The sequence below is a fragment of the Siphateles boraxobius genome, unplaced genomic scaffold (genome assembly GCF_051911475.1).
Source record: "Siphateles boraxobius isolate OS27281-9 unplaced genomic scaffold, OSU_SipBor_1 61, whole genome shotgun sequence".
Lineage (NCBI taxonomy): Eukaryota > Metazoa > Chordata > Actinopteri > Cypriniformes > Leuciscidae > Siphateles > Siphateles boraxobius.
Window position 1 is genome coordinate 465129 of NW_027509188.1, and position 22043 is coordinate 487171.

At 42.9% G+C, this 22043-nt stretch overlaps 1 protein-coding gene across 1 annotated transcript; it reads right to left on the bottom strand.

Annotated features, from left to right (window-relative positions):
* Positions 1-3334: 3334 nt before the first annotated feature.
* Positions 3335-20601, bottom strand: hpxb (hemopexin b). Its single transcript, XM_077209602.1, has 10 exons — positions 20447-20601; positions 19819-19841; positions 13478-13603; positions 13181-13338; positions 12799-12952; positions 7798-8013; positions 7619-7711; positions 7159-7289; positions 6857-7004; positions 3335-3657 (listed from the first exon to the last, which is right to left on the bottom strand). Exons 1-10 carry the CDS (start codon positions 20509-20511, stop codon positions 3431-3433), a joined length of 1341 nt encoding a protein of 446 aa, XP_077065717.1. The 5' UTR covers positions 20512-20601; the 3' UTR covers positions 3335-3430.
* Positions 20602-22043: the final 1442 nt, after the last annotated feature.

Genomic DNA, 22043 nt, shown 5'->3' on the forward strand with positions numbered 1-22043 from the left:
AAAGGTATCAGTACGCAATTGTCACGATCACCAGTGAGAGTGCCCGTCATTACCACCAGAGGGCACTGGAAAATGTGGACCAGACTTTTAAAAAAGGAGTTGTGAGTACAATTTAGCCTGCACTGGATGACTGTTTCACATGACTTGACTATTTTTGATAGAGAATTTTTCTCCCACTGACTGTTTGAACTATTTCTGCTGTGAATTACTGTTGGAATTATTGATTGTCCTTTGAACTGGACTAATTTTGTTTCTTTTTTGTAGCCTGTTTTGTGGCTGGACAATTATTGAACGAAATTTTAGTTTTTTTCTTTTCTCTCTAACTAAAGAAAGCCAATTTTGAAATACGTGAAATTGTGCATCTTGTGAATATACAAATTTGAATGCAATTATATGTCTCCTGTCGTATTGAATGGTTTGTGTTCTATTTAAGAGTGATTATATGGGTATTATTATTACTACATATATTATGTATTGATTACTGGTGTAAATCCTTATCTCACTAAGTGACGGGTTTTGTGAAAGAGAAATCAGACCACACAAGATTTTTGTACGTTTTCTTTAACTGAACCTTAAATTAATGACAGAAAGCCTGTCTGGCACAAACCGAGTGTGGGAAAACGTTACAATGGGTAGATAGCCCTACCCGATGTTTGAAGAATATGCGAAGGGAATCATCTCCCTATTCCCAAACTTGGCTGATCCCAGGAGCAAGCTTGGTTATGTAAGTAGCTGTTGCCTCTCAATCTTTTTGATTTACAGGAGGAGAATATACTCTGTATATTGCAGAGTGAAGATTATCTACATTATAATTGCTATGGCATTTATTTCCTTAGACCTAGTAATTATTAATTTGACGACTGTGTATTGTTCTGGTCAAAGGAGCTGTAGCATCTGGACTGAATCATGATGACCGATTCAGTTCTAAGCTTCAGAAAGCTTTTAACCTTTTGGACTTCTTCATGTGCCGATGAGTCTGGATCGAATTTCCCCCATTGTCATTTTAGTGGCCGGGCAGAGGCTAAACAGAAAAAACCTTGAAGCTCCTTTGTGAGTTTCAAAAAGATCTTAATCAACTCAACTTCTCTCCCACGGCAGGCACGAAAGGCCATGTGGCATGGACGGACATTGGAGAAACTCACCCAATATACATAGACATTCTTTCCATTTAACTCAAAATTAAGTCGTCCCAGAATGTATATGATATATTCCTGTGTGTACATGCACGTAATTGCCCCCCCCCCCCTGAAAGGACACTGAAAGGCAGCCAGACAACGATTTTTCATTGGTGGTCGACACCAGCCAAAAAGAGGAAAAATCCTGACCAAACGGAGGTACCCCATTGCTAAGTTAGCTGTTAAGTTAGCTCAGCATTTCTCAAAGTGTGGGGACTGTTCGCGGCCCACTGGTGGGGAATAGAGACATGACAAGTGGGGCGCGACAAACAGGTTTTGTGCCCATCTTTTTAATTCCTTTATTTATTGACCATACACTCAAAACAAAACAAAGACACATTTAAATCTAAACCTTACTTAACCTTTTCACACGTAAGTTTAAAAGTTTTTCAATGCGACCATTATTGATCGTAGTATCACTTTATGGTTCCCATGGAGACGCATCATTCATTGCTTGTAACACCGCAGCCACAATAGCTGAATAACTGATGATCTGCTTTTATTTCCTTTTTTATTCCAAATTTCACAAATTTGTTAGCTATAGCAGGATATATCTGATATTACGATTGTCAAACATGTGCAAGTGGATGTGTTTTGTTATTCAAACACCTTTATAACGATCGCATTAGTTGAGCTGTATGCGCAACGTATTTTAGGTATCTTATTAAAATACCTTAAACAAATACATAAATTATTAGGAATTTACCACCTCCGGCTCAATTTGAGATTATTATTATTATTATTATTTTTATTTTATTTTTTGTTCTTTTTTCATGGAGTTTGCAAAGTGACAAAATGAATCAAAGCACAACTAACGTTAGTCCACACTTGTATTTTCTCAGTTTCTGAATGTGATATTATCAGAGGCTAAATGCAAACACAATTTTTTTTTCCTACTTTTGAGTCTTATTTCATGCAAAGTTATAATATAATTGCACTTTCATTTTCTCTATTTGAAAGTTTTTAATGCTGTTATTTGATGTTAAGTTTTATAAAATGTGATGTTAATAAAATACATTTTAACAGTTAAACTTAAAGCCTAGTTTATTAACATTTTGTTGGGGTGATTGGGGACAGATGGGGCTCGGAACCCATTTCCTACCTCCGAAGTGGGGAATGGCAGAAAAAGTTTGAGAAACACTGAGTTTGCTGATGATTTGTTTTGTTGACTGGAGTTGGCTGACTAGATGTTCGTTTGCCAGTGTCCTATATGAGGTAAAGCCAGAGGGTGCTTGTATCTGAATGGTATGTGTGTTAAGTTGCAGCCTAATATGTTGTAACATACCTTAAAATGTGATTTACAAATAGGCCTCTTTTGTATTTACATGCTTTTGTTTAGATTTTGTTAGTTGATGGTGAGTTTTGGAGATGCCCACCAATATGTGAAATCTGTTCAGAATAAAGGTGCAAGCTGATTCCAGTGTGCCACCCTGTATTGTGTAATGTATTGAGAGTTGAATTGTGCATAATACATTTGCTGCATGTAGGTGCCAATACAGTGATGCAATTGATTAATCTTTAAGGTTTTTTTTCCATAAGATATTGAACACACAAAAAAAATCAATTAAGTGGAAGCTGCCACTGCTAGCTAGTGTTTAAACACTTAATTTAACTACTGTGTTATTATGGCATACATAGTCAAGTGAACAGCTGCATTTACGTTAAGTAGCCTAAATCAGTAAATGTATCACAATGTATTTCTAATAGAGGAACGGCAAATTAGCATGTTACCTTTTACAAAAGAAAGTTATTCAATAGATTAATAAATTAATAAATATGCCGCGAGTTTGCCCCTGCCTTAAGGTAATTTGATTCTTTGCTGGCTCTCAAAGGTATTACTGTTTGTGATATTTGTCATTCTTTAATCTTCTCTCTCTTTCATTCTTTACTTTTCGTTATTCTGTTTGAACATGGGTAGATTCTGTTTGAATATTCTGCTTGAACATGATTTAAATATTTAGGCAATAATTGATCATAACAATTTATGATATTTATATATATATATATATATATATATATATATATATATATATATATATATATATATATATATATCCCTTTTGAGCTATTTGGCTACAAATATTAAAGGGTAAATCTTTTCTTTTGTGTTATTTTTGACCATGCTAACAACCTGAGTGGACAATGAAAATTCAAAAATATGCCAGACAAGTGTCATTTTTATTAGCACAATATGCAGCAAAATCATTAGCGTATAAAAATGACTTATCATCAGAAGCTTTTGCCTTGCCTAGTCTTTAGTCTTTACAGCCAAATTTTTCTGGAGAGATCTTTTGAGCTTTAGGTCTAATTCTGGCCAGAGCTAGAATCATTGGGCTCTCATATGAATAGTATTCTGGTCCAATAAACACTTTCACACCATCAGCATCACAGAGGCCAGCATCAATTTTAGGGAAGGGAATAGGTATCTCCTTTTTAGCAACTCGGGGTGTGGCCGTAAGATCAACTTCATACATCTTTTGACCTGAGAAGGAAAATCAGACAATTGTCATGTTGGGAACTCAGAGACACTTACTTGCGTAACCACAGTTCTCTGATAACAGATGTGAGGCATCTCACTATGGGAAATGCCTTGGGCGTGAGCAATCCTGGAAGCGCTATATGCCCCATGTCTGTCAGTTGACAGATCATTTCATTCTCAGCATATCTCTTCTACTTGCAACTGCAAGAAGGGAAGTGTCAAAAGGGGACTGAGATGGTGCATTAGGGACCACAGACAGATCCTACAGTGGAATCAGTGGGTTTGAAACCCTGTTCAAATGCAGCACACCTCTCATAAACCTATATATGACTGGATGTTGACCTATGGTATTCCTGTCAATCCCCACATGGCACTCAGAAATTGTGGCAAGATAAACTTTAACTGTTGAAAAGACTCTGCCCTTATCCAACAGTTCCTGCAGAAAACAAGACATCTGCAACTGAACAAAGAAAAAAGACAATGTGTCTGTGTGCACACCACCGCTAAAAAACATTCCATTTCCGATCATATGCAGAGTGTATTGAAGCCACTCTCGCATACAGAATAGTCTCAATCACCCTTGAATGCAAACCCATAACCCTCAAGTTTTATTTCTCACAGGCCAGGCCTTAAGAGTCACTTTGTCCGGAGCCGGGGTAAAAATCTCCCTGAGCTTTTGAAAGAGAAAGTCCCTGCACAGCGGGAGAGGCCAGGGCTGATTGCACAGGAGTTTAATTATCTCCGTCAGCCACAATTTCCCTGGCCAGTTTGAGGCAAACAGTATGACTGAGTGACTACATTCCCTTACTCTTTTTAGTGTTGGTATGATCAGACTCAGTGGAGGAGGCGAGTAAAGCAGTGCGTTGGCCACAGGTGCGCTAGAGCATCCAAACCCATAGGTGCACCGTCTCTCGCCAGAGAGAAGAGTAGAGGGCAATGAGTGTTTTCATGCAAGGCGAAGAGATAAATGGCAACTAGGCCAAAAGTCTCCCATAACTGGTTTACCACTTAAGGATGGAGAGTCCATTCTTCGCACAGAGGATTCCCTCTGAACAGGAGGTCTGCCCCAAATTCTTTATACCTGGGGCATAAGTTGCCTGTAATGAATGGAAATGCTTCATGCCCAAAACAATCGTGCCAGACTGTGAAATTGAGGAGAACCAATATGGACTCCACATTGTGAATGTCCACAGCCTTGTGAAAACTTTAACAGGCACCCTATGGGAGAAGGGTTTGTCCCAGAAACGTTGCATCTCTGCGACGCATGCTGGGATGGCTGCAATCAGCTGACTGACTGCAGCCTCTTTCTATTATATAAATCCCTCTCCGCACCCCAGTCGATAATGAGTTTAGCAGCCGCTCTCCTGCAGATCTCAATGAGGCCCAGTTCCCCTGGCATGGGGGAATGGGACTTACCCATGGCACTGCCAGGCCTAGAAGAAAGATTAGGAGGGAGGATAGCATTCTCTTCATCTTCTTCCAAATCCTCTTCCAAGAGATGAGCAGTAATGCTCTCCTCCTCTTTATCCCCTGCTAAGGGGTCTGATTCAAAGAGGGGAGAAAGTTCAGGAGAAATCTCGTCCATTAACGTTCGGCAACATATCAAGAATTACGGCTCATCCTTGAATAGTTTAGCGGCCACCCTTATGAGGATCTGCCGAGGATAGCTTCTAGATAGGATCTTCACAGAGAAGAGAACAAGAATGAAGTAGGGACCACTAGCAGCGGTATATATTAGGGAGGCGGGCCTCTCACATCACTGTGGTTATTGGCCTGTCAGCTGACAGACATGGTGTAATTGGTGCTTCCAGGATTGGTCACGCCCGAGGCGTTTCCCAGAGTGAGATATACGTATGTTTGAAAGAGAACCAAATGAAATAATTTAATATTTTTTAATGACAAAAATACCAAGAGCAAGGAAATAGGAAACACAAGGAAAACAGAACCGTGCTCACCAAAGAGACAACCATGAATGGGCAAGACCTGACAAGGAACATTGAAAACACAAGGGCTTATATACACACAGGTGTAATTGTCTAACAAGACACAGGTGCACAGAATGGACCCTTTTCACTGTGATGACTTGTTTCCAGTTATCACCAGATCGCAAATCTAGTTAAGTTTTGCATATTTAATTAATTTACATTTATAATGCTATACTTTGTGTTATATTACATTGGAAGTAAATTAAAAAAAAACAAATTAACACTGCTGCTTGAGTGTTTCCAATACAACCGCTGAGGAAGTCTTGGCAAGTTTCAAATCATTCGCTCTTCTGACTGCTGTAATCAATCTCCATATTTTTCCGTTTTATAAAAGTCATGGAATTGCTGTCATGGATTTTTTTCTTTTGATGTGGGAGCAAATGGGAATACAAAAATTATATTTATATTTGGGGTTCATCCGGAGATGACAAGGGGAAACAGGAACTATAAACAAACTAATCCATATAGGCTATCCCTGCCTGTTCTCTCACGGCCACAGAGCCATTCTTTGAGGTCCCTGCCTATATTCCCATGGCTAGGAGTGCCATTTCTGACTTTCCCAAGATCCCAGTCATTACTAAAACCCCAAGTTCAAGTCCCGGCTTGTGGACCTTTCCCGATCCAGTCCCCTTCTCTTTCCCACTTCGCTTCCTGTAAACTCTATGTTATCCTGTCTCAATAATGGAAAAAACACTAAAATAAATAAAAATAGAGGCATGGCCTGTCCAAGCTCTGCCAGCCACGGCATGGTCTTCAGCCCCACCAGCACCCACACGTCCCCCCTCCGTGGTCCCCTGCTTTGCCACCTCAATGTCATAATCTGCCTGTGTTTGCTGTTGTTTTAAGACTTTTAGTTTGTTTCTTGTTCCTGTTTCCCCCTTGTTAATCCTTGATTGTTTCCAAGTATGTCTTGTTAGTCTATTACCCTGTATATAAGCAGTTGTTTCCTGTATTCATTGTATGGCCTTGTCAATTTCATTACTGTTAGAGGTCCTCAGTTCTGTTTCCATGTTTTCCTGGTTTCCTGATTACTATTCCTGCATTTGGATCCTCTTTCTCATCTCTGAGAATGTTACAGCATTATTGCATGACACAATAAAGATTTTGTTAGGAATCACTCAAGGAAGGGAAGGGGACATAAAATTTAAATACTTTTTTTATTATGCTTATTAAAAATGCTGATGAATGATCTGATAAAAATCACACATTGTTCCTACCTTGTATAAAGTATACAGTGTGCTGTTTTGGACACAAAAATGCTGCATCCACAGGGCCATTGATGCCAAGTTCTTCCTTCAGAGGTTTAGGGTAGCCCTCAATGAGAGTATAATGAGCTGCTGACTTGTAGATATAGACTTGACTACCCTATTTGCACAAAACAAAATAATCTGTCACCACATGCTGAACACTGTCTCTTTAAAATTGTAAAAATTAAAGAAAAGCCTTTGAAAATGTCAGACTAAAATAATAGCAATGGAAATCTATTTAAAGCTTTGGCTCTTTTAAGTATTTATTTTACCTGGATGATGTACATATTATCACCATAAGAAAAAACCGCATCCACTCCACCAGAGATTTCCTTCCATGACCTTGAGATGGGGAAATGGTGACTGCCATCTCGGTGTGTGTCCAAACGCAAGAACATTGCATCTGTAAGTATAGTATAGTTATATTGTGCTCAAACTTTAGATTAGGGTCCGATTCTAACTATTAACTACAAGTTTTGCCTCAGTAAACTCAATTACAGCTTTTTAATAGTTAGTAAGGTAGTTGTTAAGTTTAGGTATTGGGTAGGATTAAGGAATGTAGAATTTGGTCATGCAGAACAAGCCATTAATATGTGCTTCATAAGTACAGCCAAACAGCCAATATACTAGTAATATGCATGCTAATAAGAAACTAGTTCATAGTGAGAATTGTTAAGTGCAAGTTTCACATATTAAAAGAAGAAAAATAGATTGCAATGATACTGTATTTACCATGGAATGCATATGATCTCCCTTTATCATCTGTGGTGACAGCATGCAGCTTGACCTCACTGCAGGGTAGCCTTTTTGCACCACCTCCATGACCTAAGCAACAATTTCAACTAGACATGAAGTCAAAAACTCAAGGTAAAATTAGATATAATAGACATATACTTCACTAAGTGACTCACCAAATCCTTCACTGCACCTCATGAAGTAGTTTCGGGCATCCTTAGGATATGTTCCTGTTACCTCCCCAGAAACAGGATGGAATCTAGTGAAGTTGTAACCATGGAAACAGTAATAGTGCTCTAGCCAGCGAAAGGCAGATGTGCAGTTTGGCAAGTGTGTCCACATCTTCTTCTTAACTGTCTTTGTCTTGATGTCATAGCTGTAAGTTTCATTTCCTGCAGGGGTTTATTGTGTTATATATTAATTTGCAAATCACACTATATACTATATAAGAAAAGCACCAAATCCGGTAACACTTTATTTTGAAGGTCCGTTTTGGAAATTCTGTTGACTATAAGTAACTTTGCAACTACATGTCAACTTATTCTAACCCTACTAGTCTACTAATACTCTAGTGCTGCTGGCAACAAGGGAAAGACCTTGTGACAGCCTGGAGAGACAGCTGACAGGAGGAAAGAGACCCCAATGGGGCTGGTAAGGGTTAGTTACCCTTGTCGGCAGTATCCAGCTCTGTGTTTACAGGATGCTGGAGACACCCGCCCAAGACTTCTGAAAAATTAAAGAGGAAAATACCCCTAGAGTCTGCGAGAGCAGGGGCGGAAGATGACTCAATGGTGGACAACATGGTTAACGACTTTGGAATGGAAACTGATATGAGTATGGAGAGTACTTCACAAAAGACTAGTTCAGGTTCTGCAGTTAGCAAGGCCATTTAACTCCAAGCTTGTGTCTGTGGCTGGAGCAAGGCGACAACGGTCAGGGGTTTGAAGATTCATCAAGGGAAAATGAAATGCTTGAGGGAGAAGGGACAAGGGCCTCGCATTGATCAGTACTTCTTACGAAGTCAGTCAAGTCAGTCGAATGAAATCCAGCGACAGGAAGCAAACCACAGTTTGCAGGATATCAGCACCCCTGTCATAGAGGAGAGGAGGGTTTTCCCAGTTAGTGATGAACACATTGATTCTTGTGAACCCGGTCAGACTAACCAGCATAAGAGAGAAAAGAACCTCAATGGGCATAGGCCTGGAGTTAGATGGCCAAGAGCTTGTGAGAAAACTGCATGGGACACGGTAAACACAGATATATGCTTTGCGTTGGAAAGATTAACTGGTACAGTTGAAAAGAAGCTGGATAAATTTGGGGACATCATTTACGCATATGGAAGTGACAGGTTTGATGTGAAAAAAAGGAAGGAAAAAGTACAAACTATTCCTGTATTGTCTAGACGGCAGCAGAAAATTGAAGGGTTAGTTAGAGAAAGGAGACAGCTGAGGAATCAATGGAAAAGAGCGGAACAAAGTAAGAAGGAGGGACTCAATCTCTTAAAAAGGGCCATAAAAGATAAGCTTGCAACATTACGCAGAGCTGAGCGCCTACGGAAACGCTACAAAAAGAAGGAGCGTGCGAGGGCTAATTTCTATAAAGATCCATTCAAATTCGTAAAGAAGTTATTCACCAGTGAGAAGAATGGCACTTTAAAAGCATCTAGGGTTGAGCTAGAGAGATATTTGGAGGAAACGCATTCAGATGCAAAAAGGCATGAGCCTATGTCAATTCCGTTAGACATCCCACCTGTCAATCAACCAGAATACCAAATGGATGTCTGTGCACCTAAGTGGAAAGAGATAGAGCAGGTTGTGAGAAAGGCAAGGGCTTCATCATCTCCAGGGCCTAATGGAGTTCCGTACAGAGTGTACAAGAGTGCTTCAGGAGTTCTAAGAATTCTGTGGAAATTGATAAAAGTGGCTTGGGAAAAGCAGGTTGTACCTAGAGCATGGCGCCGAGCAGGGGGAGTCTTTATACCCAAAGAAAAAGATGCTACAAGCATCAGTCAGTTTCGCCCTATTTCACTATTAAACGTCGAAGGCTAGATTTTCTTCAGCATTATTGCTCAGAGATTGTCAAGCTACCTATTAAAGAATGGCTTCGTTGACACTTCAGTTCAAAAAGTGGGCATTCCAGGATTCTCAGGATGCTTAGAACACATCAGTGTTATCTGGCAACGAATTCAATCAGCTAAAAAGGAGAGGAAGGAGCTCCACTGACATTCCTGGATTTGGCTAATGCATATGGTTCAGTGCCACATGAGCTGCTTTGGGCATCATTTTTTTCATACATTTTTTCAGGGTACCGATGTCGATAACAAATTTAGTGAAAGCCTATTTTGGAGATTTGCAATTTAGTTTCTCAACTCCAGAATTCAGCACTACAGAGGTTGGAATAATGGCAGGATCCACCATTTCTCCACTGGCTTTTACCATGGCAATGGAAGTAATCATTAGGGCATCAAAATGGGTAGTAGGAGGAGAGCGCTTGGCTTCTGGGATGCGACTACCACCAATCAGAGCATACATGGATGACATGACAACCATGACTACATCAGTAGCCTGCACTAATCGGTTATTGGGGAAGTTAACAGATAATATTGAATGGGCACGAATGCAATTTAAGCCCTCTAAATCAAGGAGCATCTCAATAATTAAAGGCAAGGTAGTAGATAAAACATTCTTCATTAATGGTGAGGCAATACCAACAGTTTCTCAGAAGCCAGTGAAGAGTCTAGGGAGATGGTACGATGGGGATCTAAAGGACACAGTTCGAGTGGGAGAAGTTAGACGACAAACAGTGGAAGGGTTGAAGAGCATAAACAGTGCTCTACCAGGCAAACTAAAACTCTGGTGCTTTCAGTTTGGTCTACTGCCAAGGTTGCTGTGGCCAATGACTGTGTACGAGGTTTCTTTGACAACAGTGGATAAGCTGGAAGCGTTAATAAGTTCATACATCAGGAAATGGTTGGGAGTTCCACTCTGCCTCAGTAGAGTGGGACTTTATAGTAAAGGAGTATTGCAGCTGCCAGTCTCTGCTTTAACCGAGGAGTTTAAGTGTGCCAAGGTCAGACTGGAAATGACTTTAGCAGAGTCACGCGACAAATGTGTAAGGGGCCTCCCTTAGCCCCTGTGGTAAAAACTGGTAGAAAGTGGTCTGCAAAGAAATCTGTAGTAGAGGCAAAGGCTGACCTTCAAGTTGGGGATATCGTGGGACAGGTACAGCATGGAAGAGGGGGTTTTGGGCTTAGTTTAGCTCCTCCTAAATGGCACAAGGCAGGCCCAGCTCAAAGGAGGAAGCTGGTAGGCAACGAGGTGCGAAAGCAGGAGGAGAGGATGAGATGTATAAAAAGTCATTTCCCAGGCCAAGCAGGGAGAGTGGATGAGATGGGAGAGTGTGGTACAACGCAAAATGGGCTGGCAAGACCTTTGGTTAATGGAAGAGAGTAGGATCAGTTTCCTTATTAGGTCAACATATGATGTTCTCCCATCACCGCAGAACCTAAACCTCTGGGTAGGAGAGGATCCCTCTTGTCCTTTGTGTTCATCACCTGCCACATTAAGGCACATTTTGACAGGATGTAAGGTGGCTCTTAGCCAAGGTCGGTTTACTTGGCGCCATGACCAAGTATTGCGATGTTTGGCTTTAGCATTGGAGGGCAAGCGTAGTATGACCAATAAGTTGCCGCCTGTTCTAGCAAAACATTACACGCAGAAGACAATATTCCTCCGCCCAGGCGAGCAACCACCAAGAAAAGGTGCTAACACCAATTCTCGCCCAGGACAACTGGAAGCTGCTAGGGACTGGAAGATGCTGGCTGATCTTGATCAACGGCTTATTTTTCCACTTGAGATTACCACCACTAACCTAAGACCAGATATTGTTTTGTGGTCTGGATCAGCACGCATTATTCAACTGATAGAGTTAACAGTGCCATGGGAGGATGCGGTAGATGAGGCATATGAGAGGAAGAAATTGAGGTATGCTCATCTGGCCGCTGAAGCAGAACAGCGAGGATGGAGAGTCCAGGTTTATCCAGTGGAAGTGGGTTGTCAAGGTTTTGTGGCACACTCTACAACCCGGTTCCTCAGAGACGTCGGATTCAGTGGTCAAGAGTTGCGTCGCACAGTAAAGAACTCATCTGAAGCAGCAGAAAGGAGCAGCAACTGGCTGTGGTTGAGACGGAAAGATTCTAGCTGGCTGTGTACAGGCCGCCATGCTACGGTTTCGTAGAATTCTTGAAAACTTGAGTCTGTTGGTTTATTTGTATAGGTTGTATAGTTTACAGTCATTAGGTTCCTGTGTATATTGCGTGAATGACGGGTGGTAGGGCAGATATTGTGTTTTGCGGTAGGTGGTATGCCATACGGAACCGTTGCCACTGAAACTGCATATTAACGCACCAGTGGGGCTCGACAGCCTTAGTCAAACAGGTTGGCGCGTATGGTTGGGTTGTGGAGAGATTGTGAGATTGTGGTTAGGTCTCAGCAGCAAGAGGGAAGTAGAGGTCAGTAAGCTGGGCTGAGTTGAGTGGGGGACGGAGGGGGGTGACTCTGGGACGCCAGAGTCACTGTCAAGCCCTCTTGAGGTGTCGTGGGCTAGTCGACGAAACACTGAGGACGGAAGGTGCCCACTTGAAGACCCTAGAGATGTTCCCTACTCCGCTCAATCCAGAGGGTTGTTATGGGGGGACCGCACTGTGGTTGCAGCCGTTGTGTGTGCTGACGCGCAAATACACTGCAGCTATTAACACCAGACAGAAGGAGATTCACGTCACCAGATGGAAAGAAGCGTAAATGGATGGAGAAGCATAGGTTACTGTAAAGCTACGTCTTAGTTGGTGCTTATCTTGGCGAAAGCCGAGTACAAATCAGCATGAAGTTTTAACATCTACTCTCGTGTAATGGAAATCTACTAACAATCTAAGTTAGATTGCAATCAATCTAACAATCTAGAGTTAATAGACATGTAGGTGTAACGTTACTTATAGTAAACAGAATGTGTTAATGGGACTATCAGGATAAAGTGAAACCACAAATTCTGCGCACACAATGCTAAGGTACACCCATAATAGGAGTATCCGAAGTACATGATAGCTTTATAAAGCCACCCAATCTTTAAATAATTAAATTGTCATTGTTGATGTAAATGTAGAGCATATATGATTCAATAACCTTTGAAGAACAGCACTGAATCAGTGATGCATTCTCCTTTGGGACACTCAACCGCAGCATCTAAGTGGCTGGGGATACCAGGAAACTCCTGCTGTATCTCCACAGGGTAGCCTTTCTCAAGGGTGAAGTTGTAAAAGCTAAAGACTTTGTCATCCTTAATAAAAAATCGAAAACACTTATCAGCATTGAACTGCATGTCTATGGTTGTTATATTACAGATTGTTGGCTTGGGTTTGCACAGTGTGAATAAATATTTGAAAGGTTCTTAGTTGTGCAAAGAAAAATTAAAGTTGATTTCAAATTGTTATGATGGAAGTACTTTCTGTATAGAAACATTCATGTGATAGCTGGTGAGGTACTAGAAGTAACTCATAAAAATCACCAGAAAAAAGTAGATGTGGTCATGAACACTGGCATCATCTTGATGGTGCATGCGGAAGGCTGCATCGACATGACCCAAGTGATGATAGTCATCCAGTTCTTTAAAGATGCTGCTTGAGAGCTCAGCTGGTCCGAGGAAACCTTTCCATAAATGGTCACCTGAATATGAAAAATCAAAATCAAGAATGCTAAGAAAAAGAAAGAAGCTACATTAACTTAAACTCAACCTGGCTTAGCCATCTAAGGACATTTCTAATAGATGGTGAGGAATAATAAAAGAGGAATTATCAAAGTAGACCTTTGAAAAAGAAAGTGTTTCCTTTTTCATCGGGAGTGATAGCATCAAACTCAATCCCTTTACACCGGTCAGGTTTGGCATCATGGTGTTCCTCCCCTTCAGGATGTAAATGTCTCTCAGGGGCATCTATGATGATATGATTACATGAATTTTCATTCATCACATCTAGAGCATGCAGTAAATCAAGAGTAAAGGTCCTTGCACACAGAGTCAGAGATTTTCGTATGCGTTTTTTCGTATTTGTCATCCTAAAAATTTGTCACGCACAGAAACCTCTGAATTGTCAAAATGCTTGCTACGGATGCGGAAAAATGGTGAAAATTGAACCCAATCCAAATAAATATTATTGACGGACAAAAGTTTCAGAGGCAGTGTGTAAACGTGATTGACACAACGTGAGGTATTTAATTTTCAACGTGTGAACATTTCAGACGAGAATTTCGGACTCAGTGTGCAAGGACCTTTAAGGTCTTCCACACTGCCTACGTAACTTTCATCGGTCATAAAAACAAATTTGGAATGGCTTGGGCTCAATTTTCTGCGTTTTTTGCATCCATTGTAAGCATTTTAAGAGGTGTTTTGACAATTTAGAGCCACCGTAAAAGCGAATGCCAAAATCCAGAACGTCTCGGTTACGTATGTAACCTTAGTTCCCTGATAGGGAACGAGACGCTGCGTCAAACGCTGTGGGTACGCCCCTGCGTTGTGCGTCATGAAGCACGTATGGAATCAGCCCAATGGAGAGATGGAACGTCATATGCGGGTGACGTCATCGACCAGGAAACTATAAAGCACCCCATAAACACAAGCGCAACAGCTTCTGATAGGCCTGAAGGAAGCACTAGCGGGAATGCCGGGAGTATGGTGGAATGACGCAGCGTCTCGTTCCCTATCAGGGAACTAGGGTTACATACGTAACCGAGACGTTCCCTTTCAAGGGAACTCGAGCTGCGTCAAACGCTGTGGGAACGCTAATACCCACGTCGCCATAGGACCAAGTGACCGCCATGTGAGAACTAGCGCACAGAGGACGAGAGCACCTGTGCCCCAGGGGTAGAACTTAAGTCTAGGTCGTAGAACTTAATGAAAGTATGCGGTGAAGACCATCCAGCCGCATCACAAACGTCACTGAGGGAAACTCCTGACAGTAAGGCTTTAGAAGCCGCCATACTCCTGGTAGAGTGGGCTCGTACAGCCAAAGGTGAAGGCTGACCAGCCGACTCATAGGCAAGTGAGATAGCCTCGACCACCCACTTGCTCATTCTCTGTTTAGACGCGGGACACCCCTTCTTGGGTGGCCCAAAGCACAAAAATAGTTGTTCTGACTTCCTTCACAGGGCAGTTCTGTGGACATGGGCGTCTAACGCCCTAACAGGGCAGAGTAAATAAAGTTTCTCCTGGTCAGACGACAGAAATGGAGGAGGACAAAAGGCCTGCAGAACTGTAGGTCTAACAACATTAGTAGGGACCTTGGGAACGTAACCTGGTCTAGGATGCAGAAAAGCCTTAACCATGCCAAGCGAAAATTCCAGGCACGAGGGTGAAACCGACAGAGCCTGCAAATCTCCGATTCTCTTTAGTGAGGAGATAGCAAGAAGAAAGATAGTCTTAAACGTGAGAAACTTCTCAGGAACTTCTTCGATAGGTTCAAGAGGAGCTAGGGAAAGACCTTCTAATACGATGGCCAGATCCCAGGCCGGCACCCTCGTACGAACTGCTGGCCTCAGTCTCAGTGTGCCACGAAGGAAACGAGTTATAAGCGGGTGTCTCCCAAGAGAAACTCCACTGAAAGGGACGTGGTAAGCAGCCAGTGCCGCCACATACACCTTTAGTGTGGAGGGGGATAGCCCTGTGGAGAAGCGCTCCTGCAGGAATTCCAGCACTGCACCCACTGGGCAGTTAACTGGGTCCTGCAGGTGCTCTCCACACCAAGAAGTGAAGAGTTTCCACTTCAAGGCGTAAAGCTTCCTCGTGGATGGAGCCCTGGAGTGAAGAATAGTCTCAACAACCCCGGTTGAGAGACCAGAGTTCATGAGCTGGGCCCCCTCAGAGGCCAAGCCCACTATACTGGCCGGGGGTGAAATATCATGCTGCCCGCCTGAGAGAGTAGATCCCTCCTGACCGGGAGCTCCAAGGGAGAGCCGTCCAGGAGAGAAATCAGGTCCGCAAACCATACTCGGGCCGGCCAGAACGGGGCTACTAATAGTAGGCTGACCCCGTCCCAGCGAACCCTCTCCAGAACTCCAGGTAGCAGAGCAATCGGGGGAAAGGCGAACAGATGTGACCTCGGCCACGGCTGCACCATAGCGTCCAACCCCAGAGGGGCTGGATGGCTGATGGAAAACCACAGATGACAATGTGTGGTCTCCTTGGAAGCGAATAGGTCCACCTCGGCGCGACCGAAACTCAACCAAAGGAGCTCCACCACCTCGGGATGGAGTCTCCAATCCCCCGGCCTCGGCCCCTGTCTCGACAGGGAGTCTGCTACCACATTCAAATACCCAGGAAGATACATTGCTCTCAGAAATAGTAACCTCCCTTGGGACCACAGGAGGATCTGACGGGCCAACTTGTAAAGCCGGCGAAACCGAAGGCCCCCCTGATGATTTATATAAGAGACCCCCGACGTGTTGTCTGACTGAACTAACACATGATGACCTCTCAGGTCTGCTAGGAAGTGTTTCAGAGCCTGGAACACCGCCAACATCTCTAGACAATTTATAAGCCGTGATAGATGATGGTCCTGCGACAGCCCTTGTGCTGGACGACCACTCGTGACCGCCCCCCACCCTGTGAGGGAAGCATCCGTCGTTAGCGTTACGCGACGACAAAGAGCCCCCAACACAGGCCCTTTGAATAGGAACCAAGTTTCTTTCCACATGACCAGAGCACGAAGGCAGCGCCACGTGACTTTGACCGTGCGGAGCGGATTTCCCCTCGGGGAGAATCCCTTGGTCCTGAGCCACCACTGTAGCGATCTCTGCTGCCATCAGACCCGACAGTCTCTAAAACGGTTTTACAGTAAGTAGCTGGCCTAGCTTTATTTGTTTCACAGCTGAGAGAATCGAAACGATGCGGGTCGGAGCGAGTCGCGCCTGCATCGAAACCGAAACCCAAACGACACCCAGAAAAGTGGTTTTCTGAGGAGATAATACACTTTTCTTTGCGTTCAGCCTCAACCCCAACTTCCTGATATGAACGAGAACGACATCTCAATGTCGAACCGCCATCTGCTCTGTCTGAGCTAAAATCAACCAATCGTTGATGTAATTGAGGAGACGAACACCCTGAAGCCTCAGGGGCACTAGTGCTGCGTCCATGCATTTCGTGAAAGTGCGGGGAGATAAAGCTAGGCCAAACGGAAGAACCCTGTGCTGGTACACCTCGCCCCCGAAGGCGAATCTCAGGAACTTCCTGTGTTGTGGAAGGATGGAAATGTGGAAGTACGCGTCCCTTAGATCTATCGTGACAAACCAGTCCTCGGATCTGATTTGTGACACGATCTGCTTGATAGAGAGCATCTTGAATTTTGGCTTCCCAACCGAGGGATTCAATAGGCGCAGGTCTAAAATTGGACGCAACCCCCCATCCTATTTTGGAACGATGAAATATCGGCTGTAATAGCCTGACTTCACACTGGGAGGAGGAACCCGTTCTATAGCCTCCTTTTGAAGGAGTGCTTTCACCTCTTGTTCCATAACCAGAGCCTGCTCGGGGCCCACCACTGTAGGCAGAACCCCTCTGAATCTCGGTGGACGACACCTGAATTGGATAGCATAATCCCTTTCTATTGTCTGCAGGACCCAATGAGATATTTTTGGAAGGCTTTTCCACTCTGACAGAAATTCTACTAAGGGTACCAGTCTCTCGAGACTGGCCTCTGGTTTAACTTGAGCAGCAAACGCAGCGCCCTGTAACGGCACACCGGCAGGGAACAACTGTTTTAACCGCTCTGAAACCCTCCTCAGAGGGAGCGAGCGTCCCTCGGGAAATCACTCGCTGGGACCGTCTGCGCCCCGGCATGAAGGCGGGGTTGGCAGAACGGGCCCCTGAGGGCACCGAGGAAGAATGGGCACCGTAGAAAGAGAAAGAGACTTCTTCTTAGCCGAAGCCTTCTTAGCTAATATAACTGTCCTCAGATCAGTTCTATTACTGGGAGATTTCGGCTGAGAGTGCCGCGGCTGAGCCCACTGTCCAGCAGGGGGAGCACGAGACGCGACACTCTGCTTCAGCGCCCTATATGATGAGCTCGCAGACGGCCGGGGCTGCTCCCCGGGGCTGCTCCCCTGCTCCCGGGACATGAATTTTTAAAGGGAGAAATTTCTTAAAAGCTGTTGTTTGCTTTTCCTTCTCCTGGAATTTATCGATGACAGAATTTACAGCATCGCCAAATAAACCCAGGGGGGAGAGAGGAGTGTCTAAAAGGAAAGCTTTTTCTTTTTCTTTTATATTTGTCTGATTTAACCACAGATGTCTTTCTGCGGTCACCATAGCTGCCATAGATCGACCCACTAGCTTGGCCGACTCTCTGGTTGCGCGCAGGGATAAATCAGCAGCCTGATGCAGTTCGCGAACCACGTCAGCACTGACCTCCTCACTCTCACTCACGTCCCTCAGCAGGTCAGCCTGGTATGCCTGCATAATAGACATAGTATGCAGACATGACGCAGCCTGACCCGCAGCCGAATACGCTTTACCCACAAAAACCGAAATATTTCTAAGAGGCTTGGTGGGTAATGCCGGTGCCTTAACAGATGACGCAGCCTCGAGGGAGAGAAAACTCGCAAGCGTCTCTTCCACGCGAGGCATAGCCGAATAACCATATGATTTTGCCCCCACAATATTAGAATATGTTGAAGTCTGGGGACTAAACACTCTAGATGACACCGGTTTTTTCCACGATTTCGACACCTCAGTGTGGAGATCGGGAAAAAACGGCGTGGAGGTTGCACTCGTGACGGCAAAAATCTCTCATCTAATTTTGATTGAGAAACAGACTCCTGTCTAGTCACTGGCCATACAATGCTGAATTTTTCTACAGCTCTTGTTAATACCTCCACTAGCTCATCACTTTCGGGAGTGTAAGGTGGCGAATCCTCCACATCTCCCTCATTTATAACTGGTGCCTCAGCCCGAGCGGAAGAAACAGCAGCGCGTGCTTCCGAACACGGGACTGTGGCACTGGATCTCACAGGTGAAGGGAGAGATAAGGCAGAGCCCGTCTCTAACCCCGCTAAGAGATCCATCTGCGATCCCGACGATACGCGTCATCGCTCTGCCTCGGCAAGAGCAGGACCCGAACCGCAGGGAGCGCGCACCGAACCGCTCTCCTCGAAGAGCGCCCGGCGGGAGCGGAGCGTCCTTAATGGCAGACGCTCGCAATGCTCACAATCAGCTCCCTCGAGAGCTGACTGGGCATGCTGCACTCCCAAACAAACAACACAAAGAACGTGTGTATCCCCACGCGTAAAATAACGCGAGCAGGGAGGGACACACTTCCTAAACTGCTGTTCGTTCGCCATATCTCTCTTAATATATATATATATATATAAATTGTTTCTGTGGTGCAGAGTATGTAAAGACAGACAATATTCACACAGGGACAGATTCACATATAGCGCGAATGAAGGCACAGAAAGCTGTTGCACTTGTGTTTATGGGGTGCTTTATAGTTTCCTGGTCGATGACGTCACCCGCCTATGACGTTCCATCTCTCCATTGGGCTGATTCCATACGTGCTTCATGACGCACAACGCAGGGGCGTTCCCACAGCGTTTGACGCAGCTCGAGTTCCCTTGAAAGGGAACTGTTCAGGATCAATTGGTTCACGGAAATTTTTATATGCGGCTCCAGTATCGCTTGCAAAGCATTAAACTGAGCCACTGGCATCCTTAAGTAAACTTTGAATCGCTTGGGCTAATCCCTCAGCGAACTCTCCTTCCACTCTATGCAATCTCAGGATTGGATGGAACCAATATTTCTTCTTTTTAAGAAGAGAGAGGACAACAAAATAATCCTCAATTCTTGAAGACTTCATTTTGTATTGTTTTGCAATTTTTTTTCAGAACAGATTGATTAATACGCAACGGACTCAGTGTGCAAGGTTTTTGTGCAGGTTTACTTGACAGATTTTTAGGATGACGATACGAAAAAACTCATTAAGTATACTGCCATTGCACATCCAGTCTATAGTCAAACAGAACACATTTAACCCTTACCATACCATCACCATGATATCATGTTAATAGAAAAAAACCTCCAATGTGGCGAGTAGAATTTTTTAAAGCATCTCCAATTTCAGAAAATCTGAAAAAACTGCGGTGATAGATTTTCATGCTTACCTTTTATCATTGCATCATGGTGGCTGAAATAAAGAAAGCAATTTCAGTGCTTTAAGCTATAACTATTGGCTGTACGACTGTATTACCCATAAAACAAACATGAATTAAGCAAGGACAATATGTAGCTAAATTGCATGTTTTAGCAAACTGCTGCCTACTTACTACATTTTAAGGTATCTGTGGAAGGCAGCAACATAAATACAAATGCTGATGTGGACTTTAATCAGTCAGTATCTGTGTTATTGATTGTTTTGCAGCAACACAAACAACGATAGCCCAAATTTAAACTTACAAGCAAACAGAGGTTGATGGAGATATATCAAATATGAACTAAAATAGCTTTTCATAATCAGATTTATTCTGCAGAAAGTATATGCCATATATATATATATATATACTTGTAATATATATACACTTGTGTGTGTATGTGAATATATATATATATATATATATATACACACACACACACACATTTAAAAGGGTTGTACTGTATGTAAGGCACAGTGCTGTGATTAAACTAACACTTATTTGTTCCACTGCATTTGAGGATCTTTAGAAAACTAAAGTCTGTTTTGAAAATATTTGCAGTAATTTCTAGATAGAATGTGATATTGTATCAGATACTCACGCTGGAGCGGCGTTGCTCAGAGCTAGAGCCAAGCATACACACAGGGAAAGAAAAACCGCTGTCATGATGAGCTGTCCAGGTTAGTTGAAAAGGCACTGAAGTAGGGACTACACCGTGCCTTTATAGTGGTGCTCTCAGTGGGTGGATGCTGTGAATGTTGGAGTGCGAGCTGTAATCCTTTGGTAAACATGACCAAATTTACCGACAGAGCTGGCCAGAACAGGGGAGAAGATTCCATTATTACAAAATCCCCATTTTAGAAACCCTTATGCTGTGTGAAACCCTAAAACACTTGTGATGTTCCCAGTCTCGAAAAATTGCTTATAAATTTCTCGTTATGCTACCTTATCACAAATATTGGATTCAATATTTTTGTCAGCTTGTTTTCTTTCAATTAGGACAGGTTTCGTATTTATTTTTGGAACTGATCAATCGTACCCCTCACTTATCTGTGCTCATGTACCTCAGTTTTTGAGTGAAAAAAAAGCGGAATTGGTGGATAATTTTGTCAATTTTATATAAAATATGAAAAAAAATGCAGTTTATACACTAGTGTGCCTTAATGTTTAACCAGGAAATTTGTTTTTAAATGGTTTTATATTGTACATATTGGCACAAAGTCACACTTGTATATAAAAAAATAGCTTGGTTGTGAAACCACCAGATTTAACTTCCATAAGAAATGGGATAACCTTTCACAAATGAGAATGTGTTGGTTAGCTTTTCAGATGTATTAACTAAATATTAGAGTTTTGAACTACGGTACTTTTTAATGTTTTAACTTTTACTATGATAACTTTTAATGTTATGTTAGCTGACGCCGCCTTGTTGTATTGTGTTAGTTTAGCAAAATGATCTGCTTGAGCCTATTGCAGATATAGATATTCTTACATGTGCCTAACTATGGTAGCAAAAGGTCAGTCAACTTGCTCTTGAATTAAGGTGACCACCTGGTTATTGCTCTGTATCAGGACAGTAGATGTGATTTTACAGGACCATGCGGGAATGTGTGTCAGAGATAAATGTATCACTATACAGGTCCTTCTCAAAAAATTAGCATATTGTGATAAAGTTCATTATTTTCCATAATGTAATGATAAAAATTAAACTTTCATATATTTTAGATTCATTGCACACCAACTGAAATATTTCAGATCTTTTATTGTTTTAATACTGATGATTTTGCCATACAGCTCATGAAAACCCCAAATTCCTATCTCAAAAAATTAGCAGATCATGAAAAAGGGCCTCTAAACGAGCTATTAACCTAATCATCTGAATCAACTAATTAACTCTAAACACCTGCAAAAGATTCCTGAGGCTTTTAAAAACTCCCAGCCTGTTTCATTACTCAAAACCGCAATCATGGGTAAGACTGCCGACCTGACTGCTGCCCAGAAGGCCATCATTGACACCCTCAAGCAAGAGGGTAAGACACAGAAAGAAATTTCTTAACAAATAGGCTGTTCCCAGAGTGCTGTATCAAGGCACCTCAGTGGGAAGTCTGTGGGAAGGAAAAAGTGTGGCAAAAAACGCTGCACAACGAGAAAAGGTGACCGGACCCTGAGGAAGATTGTGGAGAAGGACCGATTCCAGA